Source organism: Sorex fumeus, unplaced genomic scaffold, assembly GCF_029834395.1.
Source record: "Sorex fumeus unplaced genomic scaffold, SorFum_2.1 ptg000265l, whole genome shotgun sequence".
NCBI classification, from domain to species: Eukaryota; Metazoa; Chordata; class Mammalia; order Eulipotyphla; family Soricidae; genus Sorex; species Sorex fumeus.
Genome location: NW_026606322.1, coordinates 12,171,940 through 12,193,109, shown reverse-complemented (window position 1 = coordinate 12,193,109; position 21,170 = coordinate 12,171,940). Strand labels below are relative to the sequence as shown.

General features: G+C 40.2%; 1 protein-coding gene across 1 annotated transcript; it reads left to right on the top strand.

Moving 5' to 3' along the window:
* The first annotated feature begins 2,909 nt into the window (after positions 1-2,909).
* On the top strand, positions 2,910-16,946 carry ABHD10 (abhydrolase domain containing 10, depalmitoylase). Its single transcript, XM_056109365.1, has 5 exons — positions 2,910-3,076; positions 5,582-5,765; positions 10,147-10,258; positions 11,029-11,166; positions 16,079-16,946. Exons 1-5 carry the CDS (start codon positions 2,920-2,922, stop codon positions 16,427-16,429), a joined length of 942 nt encoding a protein of 313 aa, XP_055965340.1. The 5' UTR covers positions 2,910-2,919; the 3' UTR covers positions 16,430-16,946.
* The last annotated feature ends 4,224 nt before the right edge of the window (positions 16,947-21,170 follow it).

The window sequence follows — 21,170 nt, the reverse complement described above, 5'->3', positions numbered from 1 at the left end:
TAGGTCTATTAAAAGGCAAATGAAGTTCAACTTAATGTTCTCTGTAATGTACTATTTTATTATGTATTTCTTTACAATTACACTTTTTAGAGATAAATTAATTTTTGTTGAATGAAATGACTTCAGGCAAGTCTCTTTTATAATGGTTTTAAAATGTCACGTATTTTCTTTGTCACGTTGTGTTTGTGAATATAAATGTACTCTCCTAAAACTGAGCAAATGAGTAGAAGTAGAAAATAATGACCTTACTAGTCCAGAGTGAAAGGTATATAAGAAGTGTCTATAAAATCCTTAGAAGTGTCTGTAAAATCTTTGTGAGGCCTGATTGGGTACAATTTTTTAAACTTGCTATGTTATGTGTACACATGTATTCATGTTGCCAATATTAAGATGTTGCTACTGGATGACACATGATTTTACTTGAACAGTCAAATTCACAATTATAGAGGACATTTTTATAGTCTTTTTTTTTTCTTCCAGAGATCACATTGAAGCCCTGTAATGTTCTACAACAGTAAAATGCAATTGTTGTTTAATATGAAGATAGAAATATAAAGCTATTCTAATCAACTTTATTCTAATCAACTTTATATCTTGCATGATGTAGTAAACTTTAAATAGGTGTGTTAAAGTAAGTTGTTTGGTTTGAAATGTTGACCAGATTTCATATTTGAAAATAAAATCGTCTTTATTAGGAAGTTACCTCTTGGTAATACAAAGGGGAATGATTTAACAATGGAAATTGTTGAATCTACATTAAAGTTGTTGTGTGCTAGCACTATGATATGTGGTTTACATACTGAATTATAAGCATCTGTGGTCATATTCCTCTTGCATAAAAAATGAGATAAACGCTGAAAAATCTGACATCTTATTTCTTGTCTTTTTGTAGAAAGGCAGCTATTACTGGGGACTTCTGGAACTGTCTTTATTTTCCCATCTGGCAAAAAGAAAAGAGTCCCACTGATGTGAAATAAAACTTGAAGTATTAACTAGTTAGGACTTCCTTAGTCTCCCTGACCCACAGTAGCAGATTTCAGAGGGCAAGAGAATCTTTCCTCAATACTGTCCTTTTAGTATTGCCAAGGAAAGCAGCTTTGACGGTTGGTGCCCTGAACCGAAACAAAGCAATCTCAAGCTCCTTGCTATAGGTAAAAGTGTCGTCACTTGACCCTAGTCAAGATGGCTAGAGGAAAAAAACCATGTGTTTCCTTGCCTTTTAATGCAGTTCCCTCACTAGGAGAACAAGTTAGGTTTTTCATTTTGCTGCAGATAAATTGGAAAAAGATCTACAAAAACAAAGGTGGAGAACGGGGCCATGGACGTAGCTGCTGCATTCCAGCGTTTAGGTGGCCCTACACTCAAGTCCCAGGACTGCAAAACGAGATATAAAGAGAAAGGGTGCAAATAATTGAGAATATTAGCATTGTCTGTCACTGTCCTCCCGTTGTTCATCGATTTGCTGGGGCGGGCCCAGTAACATCTCCATTGTGAGACTTCTTGTTACTGTGTTTAGCATATTGAATACTCTGGGTAGCTTCCCAGGCTCTCCAAGAGGGACAGAGGAATCGAACTTGGCTCGGCCAGGCTGGTTGCGTGCAAGGCAAACACCCTACCGCTGTGCTATCACTCCACCAATTATCCAATAACTATAGAAGCATTTTTATAGGGTCCTGTGAAATGATCTGTATTGGGGGATAACCTCAGTCATTTATCTGGAACAATATATATCTGATGGACAACTGGCAAAAAGTGTCTCAGCATTTTTTTGGAAAATGTTCTAAATTCACGCAGCAGTACTTGCTGTCTCTTTTTATCACAACACTGAAGTCCTACTCCATCTTTATTCAACTTCTCTATTGTGTTCATGATTCCAAAGGCAAACTGTTGGGGCTGGAGCAATAGCACAGCGGGTAGGCCCATTGCCTTGCACGTGACCAACCCGGGTTCAATTCCCAGCATCCCATATTGTCTCCTGAGCACCCCCAGGGGTGATTCCTGAGTGCAGAGTCAGGAGTAACCCCTGTGCATCGCTGGGTGTGACCCAAAAAGCAAAAAAAAAAAAAAAAAAAAAAAAAAAAAGGCAAACTGTTTTCCAAACCAACCTTTGTCTTTAGCGGGAGTAATCACTGCCACAAACTACATAACCAAGCTACTAATACACTTGTGTTATTCAATGTATCTTGAGAGCAAAAGTAACTTTAGTTAAAAAACAAACAAAACACAACAACAAAAACAATAAAAAACAACCATCTGGTTTTTTTAATGTCACGTATTTTCTGATGGCTCTACTTCATGCTGGAGACTTCCGTGACTTCGATCAAAACCTGACAAGAAAGAGAAAGAATCCAGAATCCCCAGGTCACAAACCATGGAACCATTTTCCTAGTCTTGACCTTTCCTTTTGCCCTAGAAAACACCTACGAATTCAAAAGCGGCCGTGGGGAGCAGCGGCTTGTGTTGAAATCTGTTCAAGCTTTTTAATGCAAGCCGGAGTAAGGTCAGACCTTGAACTTTTTCCTTTGCATGCAGAAAACTACCAGGAGATGGAGCGGAGCGATTTGTAATGCAGCCGGCGTAGCATTTTATGCTTTCATTCCCTAGAATTCCCGGGACAAATAAGTGGTTTCCTATCTGGGAATGTTCGATAACGTTCCTCGCTTGTGCTTCCAGCAGGGCTGAAAAAAAATCTATCAACTACTAGAAGTCATTCAAAACATTCCAATCTTATCACTTGCACAAACCCTTAGGGCAGCGGCGAACAGCTGGCACGAGCTGGGGCGCTCTGCGCATGTCCGCCGCCGCTCGCTCCGCCTTCAAACAACTTCCGGATTCCCTTCCGGAAGTCCCGCCTTCCAGCCCGGGCGCATGCGCAGTTTTTGTGCTTACGGGCAGGTCAGCGCAGGGATGGCTGGGAAGATGGCGGCTGCGGCCATGGCGGCCGTGGCAACTTGGCTACCGTGCCGCAGGTGGGGCAGGCCCGCCGTATCCTGCGACTTCCACCGTGTTTTCAGCACCTTGTTTGCGCGGGAGCCGCACGGAGCTCCACGGGAGCTGCCTGGTCAGTTTCCGAAAGGTGAGGCAGAGCGCGTTCTTTCGAACTTCTCGAATCCATGCCTTTGGGGGCGCCCCATTCAAAACTTCTGTGCCGTTTGCAGTACCCTTGTCCCAGGGGGATGCCCACCGCGCTGGGGCGGACCCCGGAGAGGTTTGTCACGGCCCCAGGCTTATTCTAGACATTCCCGGCGCTTGCACAATGGCTTTCCCCCCCACATGCAGAAGCCCCCTCTCCTGCATGAAGCGCCGACGCTTGCAAAATATGCAAGATGTGCATTTCCTGAATGTCACTGCATTTCCTGAGTGTCTCCCTGACTTGCTTTTTCCCTCTGCGGTCAGAAGTTGGCCCAGACTGACTCTGGTCCGGTGCTTAGACCTGTTCTCGCTTGGCTTCGCGGGTATTTTCTTGGTTAGAGGTGTAAATGACTCTCTTCACGCCCAACTCTTTCCCAGGTTCCGTGAAACGGTGAAAAGCTATGATGAGAAACTAGAATCTGGACCCCCCGCCCCCCAAATCGGAATACTTATCTTCCGTTTGATTGGTCCCTGTCCTCCACCCCATCATTTTTCCCTGGAGTGAGGACCTTTTCATATCTGGCGTTGTTGTGTCTCACACTCCTTGCAACCGTCAGATGCACAGTGCTGGGCACGGGAATTAATGCAATAGCAGATACCGCTCGTTTTGAGTTTACCTTTTTTTTTTTAAAACTTAACTGCTGTCATTTATGGTTCGTTGTTCACACCTAGAAGGATTGTTACCTGTGAGTACCGCTGACCAAGGAGGAGCATGTGAGATTATGAACTGGGATGTAATACTCATCGATATAGCAAGTGTTCATTGGTACTTGAACCTCCCCGTTTCATGGCCACAATGTCAAGAAAGTGGGCCACTTACATAAGTCTCTAAGTTGACAAATGCCTGGAGGAGATCTCTGTATTGGGAAATAGTGTCTTCCCAAGAGAAAACCTATCTTCCCAAGAAGAGCTTAGGAAGGACTTTTTGGGTGCTGCTTTAAGAAAATGAGACTTGAACAGTTTTACTGATGTAATTCTCCGGCCAACACAGCTGACCACTGAACTCTCCTGCCACTTTTCACCTAGTTTTTAATTTGTCGTATTACTCTACACATTGAAACAACTCTCTGTGTCATCAGGTTGTCTTAACATTAACTTTCCGAATCCAAAAGTTAAGGAAACATAAGCTCACATGGAAAAGTCCGAGAAACTGAAGAAGAAGATTTTGTTTAATAGAGGAGGTTTTTTGGGGCTAGAGCATAATGGTTGGTTGCATCTCTTACATACATGTGTGAGGCATTGGGTTTGTTCCCACCACCACCATCAAAACAAATTTTTTGTGTGTTAGTCCAGGAGAGAGGGTTAAAAAAAAAAGGAGGGGACTATGAGGAAAAAAGAAAAAAATATTGTAAGGAGAGACATCTAATGTCTTTTAGGGAGGAGATAGAGTTATAGAAAGCTTTGTGCTTAATATATACTAAGCTATGTTCCCACTATTCACAGTCAGACCAGCTAAGAAAGCACAGTTACTTCAGAGTCCTATGAGAAACCTTTTCCGGAAATCATACCATCGGTATTATTCAAGTTTACTTGTAAAGAGACTTCTAGTTAAGCCTAGACCAGCTGATACAGAATCTTGATTGATTTTGTGGATTTGCAGAGATGGGGAATCAGTATCGCAGCTCTCTAGTTTACAGCACTTTCCCAAAGGCAATCAAACTTAGTTCTCTTTATCACAAAGTAGGGAACTTGAAACTTATCATATATTTTTAAAAATAGACAAAAAACAGGCCAGGAGATATCAGAGCAGCTAAGGCACTTGCATTACTTGTGGCTAACGCACATTCCATCCCTGGCATCCAGTGTCATCTCCAAACCCCACTGAGTGAACTCAGAGCCAGGAGTAAGCCCTCAGCTATGCAGGGTGTGGCCCAAACTGCCCCTCCACCACCCAGTTTTTTTTTTCTTTTTGGGGTCACACCCGGCGATGCACAGGGCTTACTCCTGGCTCTGCGCTCAGGAATTACCCCTGGCAGTGCTCAGGGGACCATATGGGATGCTGGGAATTGAACTCGGGTTGGCCGCGTGTAAGGCAAACGCCCTACCCGTTGTGCTATTGCTCCAGCCCCCACCACCGAATTTTAAAAGTAAGATGAGACAAAACTCACAAAAAAAGACATCTGAGTGTTAATTGGTTGCTATGTAGAACAAACGATAATAGGACATTTTTGACATGTCTTTGTTTTTTATTGTTTTGACTTTCTACTTCATTTTGCATTTTGAAAGATTTGAAGTTGGACCTTGCTCAAAGAAGTTAATGAATTTCAACATGATTATAAAAGATGTACAGACTTGTGACTATGTATTTCAAGTCTGGTTTTGTTTTTCCTATAAGATAAATATTGCACTTTGACATCCGTTTGATAAGATTAAGAAAGTTACATGAAAAATAGACATCTTTTTAAAAGAATTTGCAAACTATAGTTTATGTTTTGTGTACTTTGTTTAGCTTTCAGACAAAAGACATCATACTCTTACCTTAGTCGACCTGGCCTTCCAAACCTGGCTTATAAGAAGCTAAAAGGCAAAAGTCCAGGAATTATCTTCATCCCTGGCTTTCTTTCTAATATGAATGGCATAAAAGCATTGGCCATTGAGGACTTTTGCAGATGTCTAGGTCACGCCTATATAAGGTAGGAGTACGTATTTCAGGAAAAAAAATGTTGCTACTGTTTTTAGCTTAGCAGTGGAAAATAACTTCTGGTCTAACCAAATGAAGCAAATGCCAGCATTTTAATAGATTTATTTAAGTGGCTTATAAACGTTCATCGTGTAATTTACATCTTAGAAGTGCAGGCTTTAAGGGTCTCAATGCCATACTGCCAGTGCTGGCAGGAAAAGAAACTAACAGTAACTAGACTTTAGACGGAGTAATCATGCATGACAACAAACACCATATACTAATTGGCTTTCTTATAATCTCATAAAATGGTAATGTGATTTCCATTGGGGATTTCAACATCTAACTATGATTATTACCTTTTAAAAAACGTATTTAAAAATAATATGAATACTTGAAAATTTTTAAGTTACCGACCCGGGTTTGATTCCTCCATCCCTCTCGCAGAACCCGGCAGGCTACCAAGAGTATCCCGCCTGCACGGCAAAGCCTGGCTAGCGACCCATGATGTATTCGATATGCCAAAAACAGTAACAAGTCTCACAATGGAGACGTTGCTGGTGCCCACTTGAGCAAATAGATGAACAACGGGACAAACAGTGCAGTATTATACAATTTTTGTTTACATTGAGTTTTTTTTATTTTTCTCCTATAATCTGAACAAATGTAAGCGTGAATAAGGAAATACGTTGTTTAAAACATAATTTCACAATTTCTAATATTTCCTAGAGTGCTAACCTTTCTAGTCAAATACTGTGTTTACATTTATATTGTTAGGTTTGCTTGTGCTTTACAGTTATTTAGTAACCCATCTGCAGGAAGAGGTAGTATGGTTTGGTTTGGTTTGGTTTGGTTTGGTTTGGTGTGGTTTTTTTAGAGGTAGTATGGTTTAATAGAATGAGCCCTGGTCTAGAATTCAAAAAATATGGCTTCTAGAATTCTAACAATATCTGAAACAAGATAGTTCAGTAACAAAACACTGAACCTTTTTCCTTTTACTAATTTTTTCTTTTAGGGGGTGGGGAGGGGAGGAGGGCTATCTATCCTTCAGTATTCAGGACTTCTTCCTTGCTAAGGATCACTTCTGGTGTTGCTTGGGGGACATTATGGGGCACGGGGATTGAAGCCAGGTTGGCAGCATGCAAGGCCAGTGCCCAACTGCTGTAGGAGCTATCAAGCCCCAGCCCCAGGTCATCCCCCCCACCACCGCCCACCCCCCCCCCCACACGCACATATCTTATTTTTTCTTTAAGTAACAACAATAAAAGATGTGGACTAAAACTTACGCCTGAGTTCTTTCCTAGCACTACAAATTAAACATCTATTCTTGTAAAATTAGAATGATTTCGTTTTCAAAAAATACAACTGTATAAAACTATTAGGCTTTACCTAAAAATAAAGATAACGTTACTAACATACTTATACATCTGAGATCTTTTCTTTTTTTAATGCCCTCAACAGTTCCAAATCTAGAATTTAAAATTTCTGTTAGGGATAATTGAGTTAATGGCAGCTCTAAAACTATGTGTTATGTGCCTGAGCTCTAACTAAACCTTCTTGTAGGCATCAGGACGTTTGAAAAACATTTTTATAGAACTATAAATAGATTTCTCATAAAGGTGTTAGATATGTTGTCAGTTGTATGGATTTAGTCTTATCCTTGATATTATCAAATTAATTGAATTATTTGTGTGTTCAGAATTCTTAAAATGTGTTGACTTAACTTCTGAATACTGGAGTATTTTTGCAACTAGATTTCCTAGTCATAACTATACGAGGTGCTTTGATGTAGAAAAGAGTTAATAGACATTGCCCCCAAAGATCTTTTAACACAGGGTGGGAAATTGCAAGATAAAATACATAGGAGGAATTAGGAAAAAATACTCAACATACTGTGTTTGTATCAGAAGAACAGTGGACCTAATGTGTGTGTCTCTAAAGTAAGAGATGGAAAATTGATAATTTGAACTGGATAGAAAAGACTTCTAAAAGAAATAATGAAAAGTAGTATTTGAGTAAGAATAAAGAGCTATCCAGTCCTCCTTAGGACTGTCCTGAGCAAAATGTCATCATATCAGAAACATCACTATTATTTTCTCTTTATCTCGACAAGAATTTGAATCAAGAAATCACCTATTTCTTCAACCTTCAAAATGGAGGTTTTGAGAACCACCTCCCTACTATGTTGATTTTCTACACTTGGCATGCATATGAAAAACATTTTGTTTTTGAAAAGCACATCAAATAAGGATGGAATTGTAATGATTTGTATACTAAGTGATATTATTTTGGAAGAACACTAAACCAAGACATACAAGTCAGAGTTGCTGAAAAGATACAACTTGAGGAATGCATAATTTTGTCCCCTTCCCCCCCCACACACACACACATACACACACACACACACTCAGCAGTGCTTAGGACTCATTCCTGGCTCTGATTTCAGGGATCACTCCTGGTGGGGCTCAGGAGGTCATATGGGATCCTGAGGATTGAACCCAGGTTGGCTGCTTGCAAGGCAAACCACGCCCTACCTGCTGTAGTATCTCTCTGACCCCAGCCAAGGATTTGTGATTTGTTGGTGAAGGAAAGCATTCTAGACAGTGGAACGGCCTGCAGACGGTCAGTAATAAAAGGATTGAGGTAGGAATTGGCAGTAGTTTAGAACGAAAAGGATTTAGGATAATCATAGTGGTTTGACACTTGATAATTTATTGAATACGGATCTTTAAAGAGAGCTAAAATTCACAGACCAGAGAGACTTCGTGTGGAAAACTAGGCAACTGAAAGGAAAAAAATAAACAAATTACATAATGCATTGAACTCAGTTCTCTTCTGCACCCAATAAATACCAAGTTCTTGCCATGTTCGTAGTAGTTATCTAAGCACTGAAAAAGCAAAGGTGGACATTGATTGTCTCACCTGGAGCTTCTGTTCTAGTACGGGAGACACGCCACACATGAAAATATCATACATATAATACCCACTAATGGTATTTGCTATGAAGAAAACATTAGGGAGTAAAGAAGTGGAGGAGGAAAAACTCACAGCTTTTGCTGAGCAGGTAGGGAAGGCTCAGGGGATTTGCATTTGAGTCAGTGGCCTGAATGAAGTGAAAGAACTAATTGGCTGTCTGGAGCGAGAGTATTTCCTTCCTGTAGTAGTGAATGAAGCTAATGTAAAACTCCCAAGACAGATAGTGGTAATGTTTTCCATTAACTTCAAAAGGGAAGGGAGGACCCAGTTAAAAGGGTCTCCCTTCAACACATTTCTCACTGGCTTGACTGTTTGCTTACTTCCTCTCTTGAGAAATATTCTCTAGAGAACATGTTCTCTCTTGAACACATTTCCTCTTTTTTCTCTTCTCACATCTTTCTAAGCAAGTTTTGTTCAATAAAAACTACCAGGCTTCATCAAAAACAAAAAAGAAGAAATGAACCCAGGAAGACATGGGATCCAGAGTAGAATAAGCATTTCAAATTAAAAGCCTTCAGATGTCTCTAGAAGACATCATTTTGTTTTTAAAGTATTATTGACTATTGGGGCTGGGGAGACAGTACAGTGGGTAAAGTGTCCTGCACGCACCCAACCAAGGTTCAATCCCCAGCATCCCATATGAGCCCCCAAGCACCACCAGGAGTAACTCCTGAGTGCAGAGCCATGATTAACTCCTGAGCTTGACTGGGTGTGACTGAAAAAACTATAAAAAACATTGGTTTTTTTTGTTTGTTTTGTTTTTTACTAATAAGTGGGTGAAAATTGAGACAGGGAGACTTATTTGAAGACTATTGAATTAAACATGGGAAGAGAGAATAGTGAACTGACAGTATTTTTCAGCTGAGGGCCTTTTGAACCCCTCGGGGCACCCAGAATATTCAAAGGGCTACAGGTGAAAATTGCATAAGGGAGATGAAAAGTGAAGAAAACAGAAGTGACCTAGAAAGCAGTGGGAAAAGGTTGAGAAACACAGACTAGGCTGGTAGTAGTGGAATAGTCAGAGAAAGCGAGTGCAGGGTGCGCAGAAGAATAGTACTGCTGGTCGTGCTTTTTCCTCACATGTGGTCAACTGAGTTCAGTCCCCAGCATGCCATATGGTTCTCCGAACCCCACCAGGAGTAATTCCCAAGTACAGAACCAGTAGTAAGCCCTGGGCACTGCCAAGTGCGGTCAAAAAAAAAAGCTGCAGTATATATTGACCAGCATTTTATTTAATTTAAGCATTGTAATAATGACTGCATTATTTTCCTTAAAAATCAAAAAAGTTTGGACTAGGAATGTGTCTCAGCTGTAGAGTGCATGCATTGTATGAGGTCCTGTGTTTAGTCCTCCACACTGGGAGAAAGAAAAGATGAAAGAGAAATACATAAATTCCACCCACCCCCTTTTTCTTCCAGGTTTGATTACACTGGAGTTGGAAAATCAGATGGCAACGTAAAAGAATGCACAGTGGGAAAATGGAGAAAAGATGTTCTTTCTGTAATTGATGAATTAGCTGTAGGACCACAGGTGACTCTTTTTATTAAATATGATCATTATTGACTGTAAGCTGCTTTTTCAGACATGAAAATTTATTGAATATTGTCAGTGTTTAACATTTTGATACTCGATTTAAAATTTTTCTCATTTTCATTTTCAAAATTTCAATACCACTTTATGTTTTACAGATTTTATCTTTAGCGCTTATTCAATGATATAGAACTAATGCTTTAACAAAAAGTGCTTCTAATTTTAATTTTATTTTGTGCATATATAATATATACATATATATATATTACTGTATCACTGTCATCCCGTTGTTCACCTATTTCCTCGAGCAGGCACCAATAACGTCTCCATTCATCCTAGTCCTGAGATTTTAACAAGTGCCACATTGGAGGCTCAGGGGAATGAAACCCATCATTGTTACTGGGTTTTGGCATATCGAATACGCCATGGAGAACTTGCCATCCTCTGCCGTGCGGGCAGGATACTCTTGGTAGCCTCCCAGGCTTTCTGAGAGCGAAAACTAGATTATAAGAGGAGCTTCCAGGAGCATGGTTTTACAATCTCTGGATCTTAGCTATTGATGAGATTACATGGCACCGGGGGCAGTTGGTGGCCAGTTCCTTCATGCATGAGGCCTGACCAAGCACGTGGAGAGTGGTCTTGAGCATGGCTGTGGCTGGGTTCTGGAGGTCTTTATATGTGTGTGTGTGTGTGTGTGTTCTGTGGTATTGTTCACTTTCCTTACAAGCATAGGAAAGTTCTCTTTACGCTATACATATTTTTATTTTTAGATATTAGTTGGATCTAGCCTTGGTGGCTGGCTTATGCTGCATGCCGCCGTCGCACGGCCGGAAAAGGTGGTTGCTCTTATTGGTATAGCTACAGCTGCAGATGGCCTCGTGACGCAGTTTAAACAACTTCCTCTTGAGGTAAGCTATAATATGACTATCTCTGGTCCTTCTTCTGACCCTTTCTCTTTGAATACTTGTTCATGTGTGTTCTGTCTTCTGAGTTTTGTTGGCCCATCTTATGTGTTATATACAATCTCTGTACCTTCTTCAATTATTTGGACTCTTATTTAAGATTTGTTTTCTTTACAGTCCCTTCATATCATTCTGCCAAGTATTTGTGCCACCTTAATGAAATCACAATTTTTTTTAAGCAACATTTACATTTTCATCACGATAGCTTATTTGGATCATTCCTCTTAATTTTATTTTGTACTTCATTCTTTGTGGCATATAAGAAATGGTGCCAGTGCTTATAATCATTTTAGAATGCGTTAATCAATTATGAAACTTTTGAGGGGGGCAGGGCACACTCGGCTTACTCCTGGCTCTATACTGAGGGATCACTTCATGGCAAGGGACCATATGCGGTGCTGGGGATCAAACCCAAGTTGACCAAGTGAGAGGCAAGTACCCTACTTGATGTTCTGTTCCTCTGGCCTGAACCATTTTTTTTTTCCAATCGTTGACAGTAGTCTCAGACCCTCTCCAGAGAGATCTTCAAGCGTGCAGAACTAGCATGTAGAAAACGCGACTTGTTCATAGCATACACACGTTGACATTATTTTACTCCTGATTGTCACCTTTCTAATAGTGCTTTTTGTTACTAATATGTTCTTTAGCAAATTATGGTTAGAAATAAGGCTGCTTAGATAACTGGGATAATAATTTATTATCCTCCATTATTAGACGTGTTTGGGCAATTCCATCATCCATCATCAACAAATAGGGCATCTATGTTTACATTAATTTTTGTTTAGCAGTCTTTTGAGTTCTACTTGGGTGTCTCTCTCCTAGGAGACTAGATTTCACTTACAGGTCTAAGATCCTGCCAGGTCTTAGGCGTAGAAAATTAAAGAAACACTGTTTGATGGTTCCCAGGCTAGCAGCAGCATCAACTGAAAGCTGGTTAGAAGTGCATTTTCTTGAGTTTCTTCGAAGACCAGTGTCTCAAAAACTGGGATCCCAGAAGTTTGACAGTGTCTTCCACCCCTTGGTGAACTCTTCTTATAAAGTGTGTAAGAGCAGGAGGAGAACAAGAAACAAAAGCATTCAAGCTGTCCTTGATATTTGCCTTTGGTTCTGCATTGAATCCAGTGCCATGTGTCATCTATTCTAATTTTATCATCACTTCATTGAATGGTCAGTTTCCTCATCTACGTTTCTGTCAATTTAAAGTTACAGTTACAGAGATGGTGTCTCTTGTTTCCAATTCCTATTTCTATTTTTCCCCTTTCTTGCTTTTTATACGTTGCTGTTCCATGTCCTTGTGCAGCTTAATTTTTCTGCCATTACACCTTTTTTGCATATAAGCCTTTGAGCCCTTCATTCCTTTAGTCTGTGTAGAGCAGAGCTTCTCAAACTTTTTCCACTTGTGACCTTTTTTCATCCAAGAAGTGCAGCATGGGCCAGTGCTGTCTGAAACCCCTCAGATTCGTTACATGGTGAATCGGAATTAATTTCTGGTCATTGCGCATTCAGAAACATTTTAGTTGTCATCAAATGTTTCATGCCTCTTATGGGGTCACAACCCACAGTTTAAGAAACAGGGTATAAAGTTTCTCCTTGGAGGAAATAATTTCAAGAGTTTGTCAAATTACGAAGGGGTTGGCTAAAGAAAAATTGTTACTAAAAAGAACATGTCTGTGCATAATTCTGTTTGAGTTTGTCCATATCACTCAGTAAGACTATAGTAGAATCCCTAAAACTGAAACCTGCAAACCAGGACACCTTGGCTAATCCTGTACCAGCAAAGAGAGACTAGTCACAGAAGCCTTGGTAAACTAACATCAGGCAGAAGGAATGAGCAGGGACTCCACAGTCCCTGTCTCCTGGCACTTATCTAGACCTAACAAAGCTTGCAGGAATGGGGTTGTTGTTAGGTTTTTGGCGGGGGTAGAGGAAGGCCCACTCCAGCCATGGGAGCTGTGGTTCCATGCTTAGGCCAGAGGGTACAGAGCTGTTTAGAGCCAAGTAGTGCTGGGCTGACCTGGCCACTCCAACAATACTCGAGGAACCTGCACTGTCTCCAGGGAAGTGTCTGGAAATACTCAAGGTACCATGTGCCAGGTTCTGAACCAGGGTCACCTGCATCTGAGGCATGTGCCACCTTGAACCCCTGGCCCCAGAAGCAGAGATTTTTACTATCTTATTTAACCCCAGAATTAATTAGGCCCAGAATCTCTCCTTGTCTAAACCCTACCTTGAACATTGGAGTTGGGTTATAACTCCACATGGGCTCATGTAACTGAATGAGGGGGCGGTCATAAAGATTTTGCTGGAAAATTTATGGTTTATTACCAGTAACTTTTTGATTCGTATATTTTAAGTATGTGGGATTGCATAAAAATTTCTCAGGAGAAAGAGGTCACTAGTGGGAAGAAGTCCTAGTCTCAGCTACCTTTTGGTAATAATTTCCTCTTTGGACACTAGAGGGCATCAGACATGGTGACTAGCCAGAACCCAGGCTTCTCATCCATCCTGTAATGATAGGATTTCTTGTGCGACACCTGATACCTATTGCGTGTTTTCTTTGGTTAGTGCTGTTTATCCTGTTTCTGACTTTTCATTTTTGAGTGTTTGGAATGTAGATTATTTTGTAAAGTTAAATTCTTTGAACTGACGCTGTTCATTCCATTCAGTGGCAGATAGCAACTAGCTGGAAAACAGCTACGTCACTGTAGCATAGTTCCTGCTTCATCTTATAGCCAATGAAAACTAAATTCTGATTACTGAAATTAAAACTCAAGTATAATCCTGAGATGTTTAAGAACAATGCCATTTTAAATGTACATTGTTTTAGTGCAAAATATTTTATTAGTATCAAGAGTTTCTTAGATTTTTAAATTTAAAATAATTTTGGAGATAATATCGTACACATTTTACTATTTAAATTATTTTCTTTTTCTATATGTAATAAAAGTGATGAGATTCTGATTACAGAAATGTTCGGATATGTTACATGTTGCATATATATTTTTTGGATAATTTCTATTCAGAAATGCCCTTCATGTTATATGGTTGTAAAAACCTTAAGACTGTTAACTCATGAACTACTCAAAAATTCTGAGAACTTTTCCAAAACTTCTCCAAATAATTACATACAGATAAATCTTTATCCTCTAAAGGTTCAACCAGGTATCTAGTAGTATGAGAATGGATGTTTACCTTAGATTGATTATAATCTTTAAATTCTGCAGCCTTTAAAACTTTCATCAGATGTTTTTAACCGAAAAATACCTGTATTAAGTAAGTCACGTAGCATTAGAAACAAGGTGCACTAGATAAGTATTTTACATAGTATATACGTATATATACTCAAAATTATTAAAAGCACTTGAAAGAAACTAGGCTTCTAAAGTGACTTTATTAGAAAAATTGTTTAATATAAATTGCAATCTAAAAATGGAAAGTGAGGGGGCTGGAGCAATAGCACAGCGGGTAGGGCGTTTGCCTTGCACGCAGCGACCCTCGTTTGATTCATAGCATCCCATATTGTCTCCTGAGCACCTCCAGGAGTGATTCCTGAGTTCATGAGCCAGGAGTAACCCCTATGCATTGCCAGGTATGACCCAAAAAGCAAAATGAATAAATAAATAAAAACAGAACGTGAGGCGAGGCAAGACAGTTACGGCATATGCAGTTCTTGGCATGTGTCCAACCTGGTGTGATTCCCAGCACCACTTGCTCCCTGGAGCCCCCCAGAGGCTCTAGGATAACGGTAGCCATCCCCAGCACCATAGGGCCCAAGAAGCATCATATTCCTGCACTGAGTCCCTGACCTGGTTGGCCAAGGTTTACAGTTGGGTCCCCAGACTTCCTGACTACTATGTAGGAGGCTCCTTATTGTCATGCTCTTCCCCCCCTCCCGCCCCCCACCAAAAACCAAAATATAGTGTCAGTAAATCCCAAGGAATTTAAAGTTTATTTCTCAGGACATCAGTAAAATATTATATCATTGTGGGGCTGGAACAATAGCACAGCAGGTAGGACACGTTTGCCTTGCACGCTGCTGACCTGGATTGATTCCCAGCATCCCATATGGCCCCCTGAGCACCAGCAAACTTATGTATAACACAGCAAACTATATATATAGTTTATACATATATTATACATATATATGTAATATCATTGCTTAGTTTTCAGGGAAATAATTGAAAGACTTTGCCAACCCAAACATTTTTTTTTCCATTCCATAGGACTCTGCATGTCAGAACATTTAGTTTTTGTTTAAATTCAACCTAAAATTCCACATTATTGTCGTAGAGTAAATACTGTTATTTTTTATTTTCAGATCTTTGAGTCTTTTTCTCTTACCCTTGCATTCTTCGTATTCTTTGTATTTCTTTTATGTACTGTATCAGTATGATAGTTGTTTAAAACTAAAATCTAAACAACCTGTATTCCTAAGCTTTAATTTTTATGTATGACTGATGCTTAAATGTTTTGAAGCAATTATTCTATTTTTGCTCCCTCATTTTACCCTTCCAGTTATGAACCAGTACTTGATTTAAGATGTTAAATAATCATTTGATAAGTTTAGTAAATTTGAATCTTAGTCACAACAGTTAATTGCCTTTCAGCTGTAAATACATATTTCAGCTTCTCTGAGCATTAATATCTCTTTTCCATAAAAACAAAATAATAATATCAAGATATTATAAGATACAGTGTGTAGAATACCTCTCTCAGTACCTTGTATTTAAATCTTGATGATTGTTACTGCATTTTGTTACTTCTTTACCTCATTGTCAGGGACTGCTTTTCTATTGTCTTAAGACTGTTGGAGTTTAATATTGCATATATAGTTTCATTTTTCTGTTTTTGTCAACAGGCTAGAAAGGAAATAGAGGAGAAGGGCATGTGGACTTTTTCATCAAAATACAGTGATGAAGGAGTCTATAATATTCAGTACAGTCTCATCAAAGAAGCCGAATACCACTGCTTACTCCATTGCCCGATTCCTGTGAAGTGCCCCGTCAGATTGCTGCACGGCATGAAGGATGACGTCATCCCTTGGCATACATCCATCCAGGTTGCTGACCAAGTGATCAGCACAGATGTAGATGTCATTCTCAGAAAATACAGCGATCACCGAATGAAGGAAAAAGAAGACATTCAACTTATTGTTTATACTATTGAGGACTTAATTCATAAGCTGTCAACCATAACCTGTCAACAGTAGTTACGTAGAGTCACAATTGGTATATCAACTAAATGAGCAGAAGATAAAATGAATAACAAATGAAAAACGTAATACTTAGGCTTTCCTCCCTTTTATTCTACTTTGTGAATATCATATGGCTGTTTATTTAATGATGTATTTGCACAAGTGATACAGTAGTGAAGAAAGTACCAGATGCTGATAGAAAACCTTTCTCTTTCAAGCCTTGGATTTTTTCCATTTGAACATTTCCTTTTTTTTCTTTCCTCCCTGGCCCCAGACACCTAAACATTTCCTATTTTTTAATTGAAGAACAGATATTTATGCTTTAATGCTTATGTTAACTGTGCCAGCTCAAGTGTTATGTTTAAAATTGTTAATAGTTTCTTTTCATTTTTTTATTATCAGTAGATATGGAGATACTTGCAATCCTGATCTTAAAATAAAATTCACAAAACACAGAAAAATATTTATGAAATAAATATGAAATTTTTAGCAAGTGTTTCAAAGCATTGCAAAGCTCAAAGCTACATTTTATTTTTTTATACTGCATGTTATCATTAAGCTTAAAATTTATCCTTGTTTGTTTGGGTATCAAACCTTGGGGCTCTGCCTTTTGGGCTGTCTGTTTGTTTCCTAAATTTATTCTTTTTTAAAGGCTCAAAAATTTAGTTATATAATATTTGATATAACACTTCTAAATTATGGCTGATGTCATTTAAATGGGAGAGCTATATTTGATGTAGCATTTTTATAATCTAAAGCAAAGATTAATCTCTTTTACTGCCTACCTGCAAATACTCCTTTTTTTTATTATTATTAATATGAACATAAAGTACAGTAGCGAAGTGATAGCTAAATCAGAGAACTTTCTGATGTAGATTAGAGAAGAAAATAGGAAATGCAGGTTTTGGAGGGTTTTTTTTTTTTTTGGTTTGGTTTTCATTTTTTGATTTGGGGCCACGCCTGGCAGCATCCAGGGGTTACTCGTGGGCCTTCATTCAGGAATTACCCTGGCAATGCCTGAGAAACCATTCGGGGGACCAAGCTGCAATTAATGTCCCTGAGAGGGTTTTTTTTTTTTTTTTTTTGGTCTGTGAAGTAACACTGTAAACCTAGAAAGGTATAAGGGCTAAATAAACCTTAAAATTTATAGCTATGAAGTGGAAGAATGACTGCCCAGTGAGTTTGATGTGAAAATATGATGGACATAATTCGTCGTGGCTTTAGACAGGAAACTGAAGGCAAGAGTGGGTAGAGCTTCTAATGCTGAAATGACATCTTGCTAATTTCAAGATCCCAAATTGTTAGTTATGGTAGCACTGTGCTCCCAGTTGTTCATTGATTTGCTCCAGCGGGCACCAGTAATGTCTCCATCATGAAACTTGTTACTGTTTTTGGCATATGGAATACACCACGGGGAGCTTGCCAGGCTCTGCGTTGCGGGCGGGATACTCTCGTTTGCTTGTGGGTCTCTCCGAGAAGGACAGAGGAATCGAACCCAGTCAGTTGCACGCAAGGCAAACGCCCTACCTGCTGTGCTATCACTCCAGCCCATTGGTCATGGTGTCCTTTCAAATGTTAAGTAGCTAGAAAAAGGGATTAGGGCACAGCCCATCATGCACTACATAAAGATTGGAAAAACTTTTAAGATTTAACCTAGGTTTGCAGAGATTAACCATCACAAATCCAAATAAACTTGAGTCAGTGTGATTTAGTCTATTCTAGTAAATCACTCATTTCTCTAGACCTATTATTATTTTTCACAAAAACTTTTTCTTGTTCCTCCCAGAACTGCTCCATGCCATGTACTCAGTGACATGGAAAATAACTGAGCAGCCAGCAGCCACTGAGAGCCTCAGCCTGGGAAAGTCCTGCATCATTTTAAAAGCAACATGAGCCTTCTCAATAATTCCTGCATGTACAATGGGAAGGAGAAGGCAAAAAGCTAATGGAAAACCGAGTGAGACCGCATCATAATTTGCTTTTGCTGCATCTGTTGAGCTTAGAGGCATTTCCAAACACAAATCTAAACAGGATGCCGTTCCCTGAGCAGCCAAGAGAAAGGTCTGTGTGGAGAAGGGAAAAGCGCTTCAGGCAAGACTGAATTCTATAAAGCACAGAGAGAGGAAGGAGAAAATAACTCCCCACACAACCATTTCCTGGGCCAAAGGGAAGAAATAGGTCAGAGGATCAAAAATGTTGAACTTCTTGAAACAAAAACAAGACTCATTTTCCAGAGGAAGGTGAATCGACTTTAGACGTACATTTGGAGATCCCCTTTAAATAAAGATGAAGAGTAACTTTTAGTTTAGAATGGTAATCACAAAATAAACGTAACTTGATGGAAAATGGGATGCTTTGTTACATTTAAAGGATAGCCCTAGGGACTGGAGCCATAGCAGAGTGGGTAGGGTGTTTGCCTTGCTTGTGGGCTGACCCGGGTTCTATTCCCAGCATCCCATATGGTCCCCTGAGCACTGCCAGGAGTGATTCCTGAGTGCAAAGCCAGGAAGAACCCCTGAGCATTGCCGGGTGTGACCCAAAAAGCAAAAAAATAATAAAGGATAGGCCTAGAAAAACGCAGGCAACTTCTAATATGTTTTTAATTTTTATTTTATTATCTTGTTTGGGGCCACACCCAGTGGTGCTGAGGGCTTACTCGTGGCTGTCTGATAGGGAATATTTCTGGCGGTCTTAAGGGATCAGGATCCAACCCACTTCAGCTGTGTACAAGGCCAAATGCCCTGCATGCTGTATTCTTTCCAGCCCTAGTATGATTTTAAAGAAATTTTTCCTATTTGGACTCTTAAGTTTTTTAAGTTTTACTGAGAGATAAACTCTTCTACTGAAAAAGCTCAGATGTCAGCTTCTTGGCGAACACTTTTCATACTTACCTTCATCTCTTTCATAGATGTGTCTGGGTCCTCTGTTCTGAAGCTCCCACCTTTCCTGACAGAACTTAATACTTTGAAATTCTCCATTTATATCCAGGTACTCAAGGAACACTGAATCAGGAGCTTAGACAGTTTATCCTTTGCTGCTTCTTCCTCTCCCTCACTTACCTTGAGTGCTGATCTTCCCTTGCGTTCTCGCCCTTGTACTCATGCTGCTGTTGTTCTTTTCGACAGTTTTGTAGTTTTATTAACAATAAAATCTTCACATTATTCATCCCTTTTTTATGAGGGGGAGTCCCATGCGGTGTCTGCAGGTCTAGTGTCATCATGGTCACATGGCAGGATTTTTCCTTCTTAGAGCTCAGCCTTGTCCCCCAAATTTTTCCCCCTGTATTTCACACAGATCTTTTATTGGCTGCTCAGAGCACAGTGAACGTCACACTGTTTATTTGTGTTTAGAAGTGCCTCTGAAAGTAACCCCAAGCGTGTGGGTAGCTGAGGGCAGGCAAAATAGAAAAGAGACCAGTATGAAAATAATAGCAGGGATTTATCACGCTGCACAATATCTGAGTTAAAAGTAGGTAAGGGATATTCTTGATAACCTTCCATTATCAATATTGCCGTGTAATCCCATCAACGGCCAAGACTCAGAGACTATAAAATCCAGCTCCCGTGGAGTACTAAATATGCCAAATACCAGTAACAATGATGGGTCTCATTCTCCTAAAGAGCCTTGACTATAATCTCAGGGCTAGGATGCAAGAGACGTTACTGGGGCCTGCTCGAGGCAATCGATGAATAACAGGATGATGAATGAATGAATGAATGAATCAATATTGCAAACAATGGCCGAAAGGAGAAAGAGAGAGAGAGGAGAAAAGAAAAGCACCCACCACTTGCCATAGAGGCAGGCAAGGAAGGGGTGGGGAGTGGGGGGAACTTGGGGACGCTGGTTCTGGTTCTGGGAAATATACACTGGTGGAGGGATGGGTGTTGGAATACTGTATGACTGAAATCCTATCCTAAAGCTTTATAAGGGTCTAACAGTGATTCAATTAAAAAAAAAAAACTTTAGAAAAAAAAAGGTGCCTCTGTGCTCTTGGATATTTGGCCTGCTTATGCAGACCTGCAGGTTCAGTATCCCATTTTGCTCTGAGGCATTACTTGAACCCAGCGGTGCTGGCACGACCAGCTATGCCCTCTGGTGCTACAGGGCTATACCCAGCCATTTGATGCCGAGGATCAAATCTGGGCTCTAGCACCAGGCCTTTGGGCTATCTTATGAATCCCGATTTATTAATTTTCTTCCCTGTGCAGCCCCGCCTTGGGATGAGAAACTGATGGTCAGCCGGGCTGGGCTTCCCACAGTGGCACTGTGGTTCTTGGAAGACCCATTGACGACCATGTTAGCCTGGGAGCTCTCAGACTCCCTATACTTGGTAGATCAGAAACTTCCAGAAACCACTGGGCAGCATGTGGCTTTGGTTTCTTGTTTCTCCCACTTCTGCTGGGCATCAAGATCTGGCCCTCAGGCCAGAGAAGAGGCATGGTGTCTTCAAGCTCCAGCTTTGCAGTTGCATGACCATGAGAGTTCAAATCTCTTGATGTCCCACAGGTGCAAGTTTTGTCCTGGCAGCTCTATTCTCTGTGATCCCGGGGACTACAAAAATTTTTCCCCTGCCCTGGAGTGTTCAGGTGAGTGATTTCTGCCTACACAGCAGCCAGGACCACAGAAAGGGCTGAGGCCCCCTGTAGAAAGCACACAACTGAAAAGGTGTGTGAGCACCATGTGGTCTCCAGTGAGTCACCCCTGGTGAGTGCCATAACTGAAATGTTTGTGTCTCAGTCAAACAAGCAACTCTGAG

Excerpts from the sequence above, each read along its gene's own strand:
- ABHD10 (XM_056109365.1), top strand. The coding sequence starts at position 2,920 with ATGGCGGCTGCGGCCATGGCGGCCGTGGCAACTTGGCTACCGTGCCGC. Across the intron at positions 3,077-5,581 it reads GCCTGGTCAGTTTCCGAAAG|CTTTCAGACAAAAGACATCA; the intron begins GTGAGGCAGAGC and ends TACTTTGTTTAG. Across the intron at positions 5,766-10,146 it reads CTAGGTCACGCCTATATAAG|GTTTGATTACACTGGAGTTG; the intron begins GTAGGAGTACGT and ends TTTTTCTTCCAG.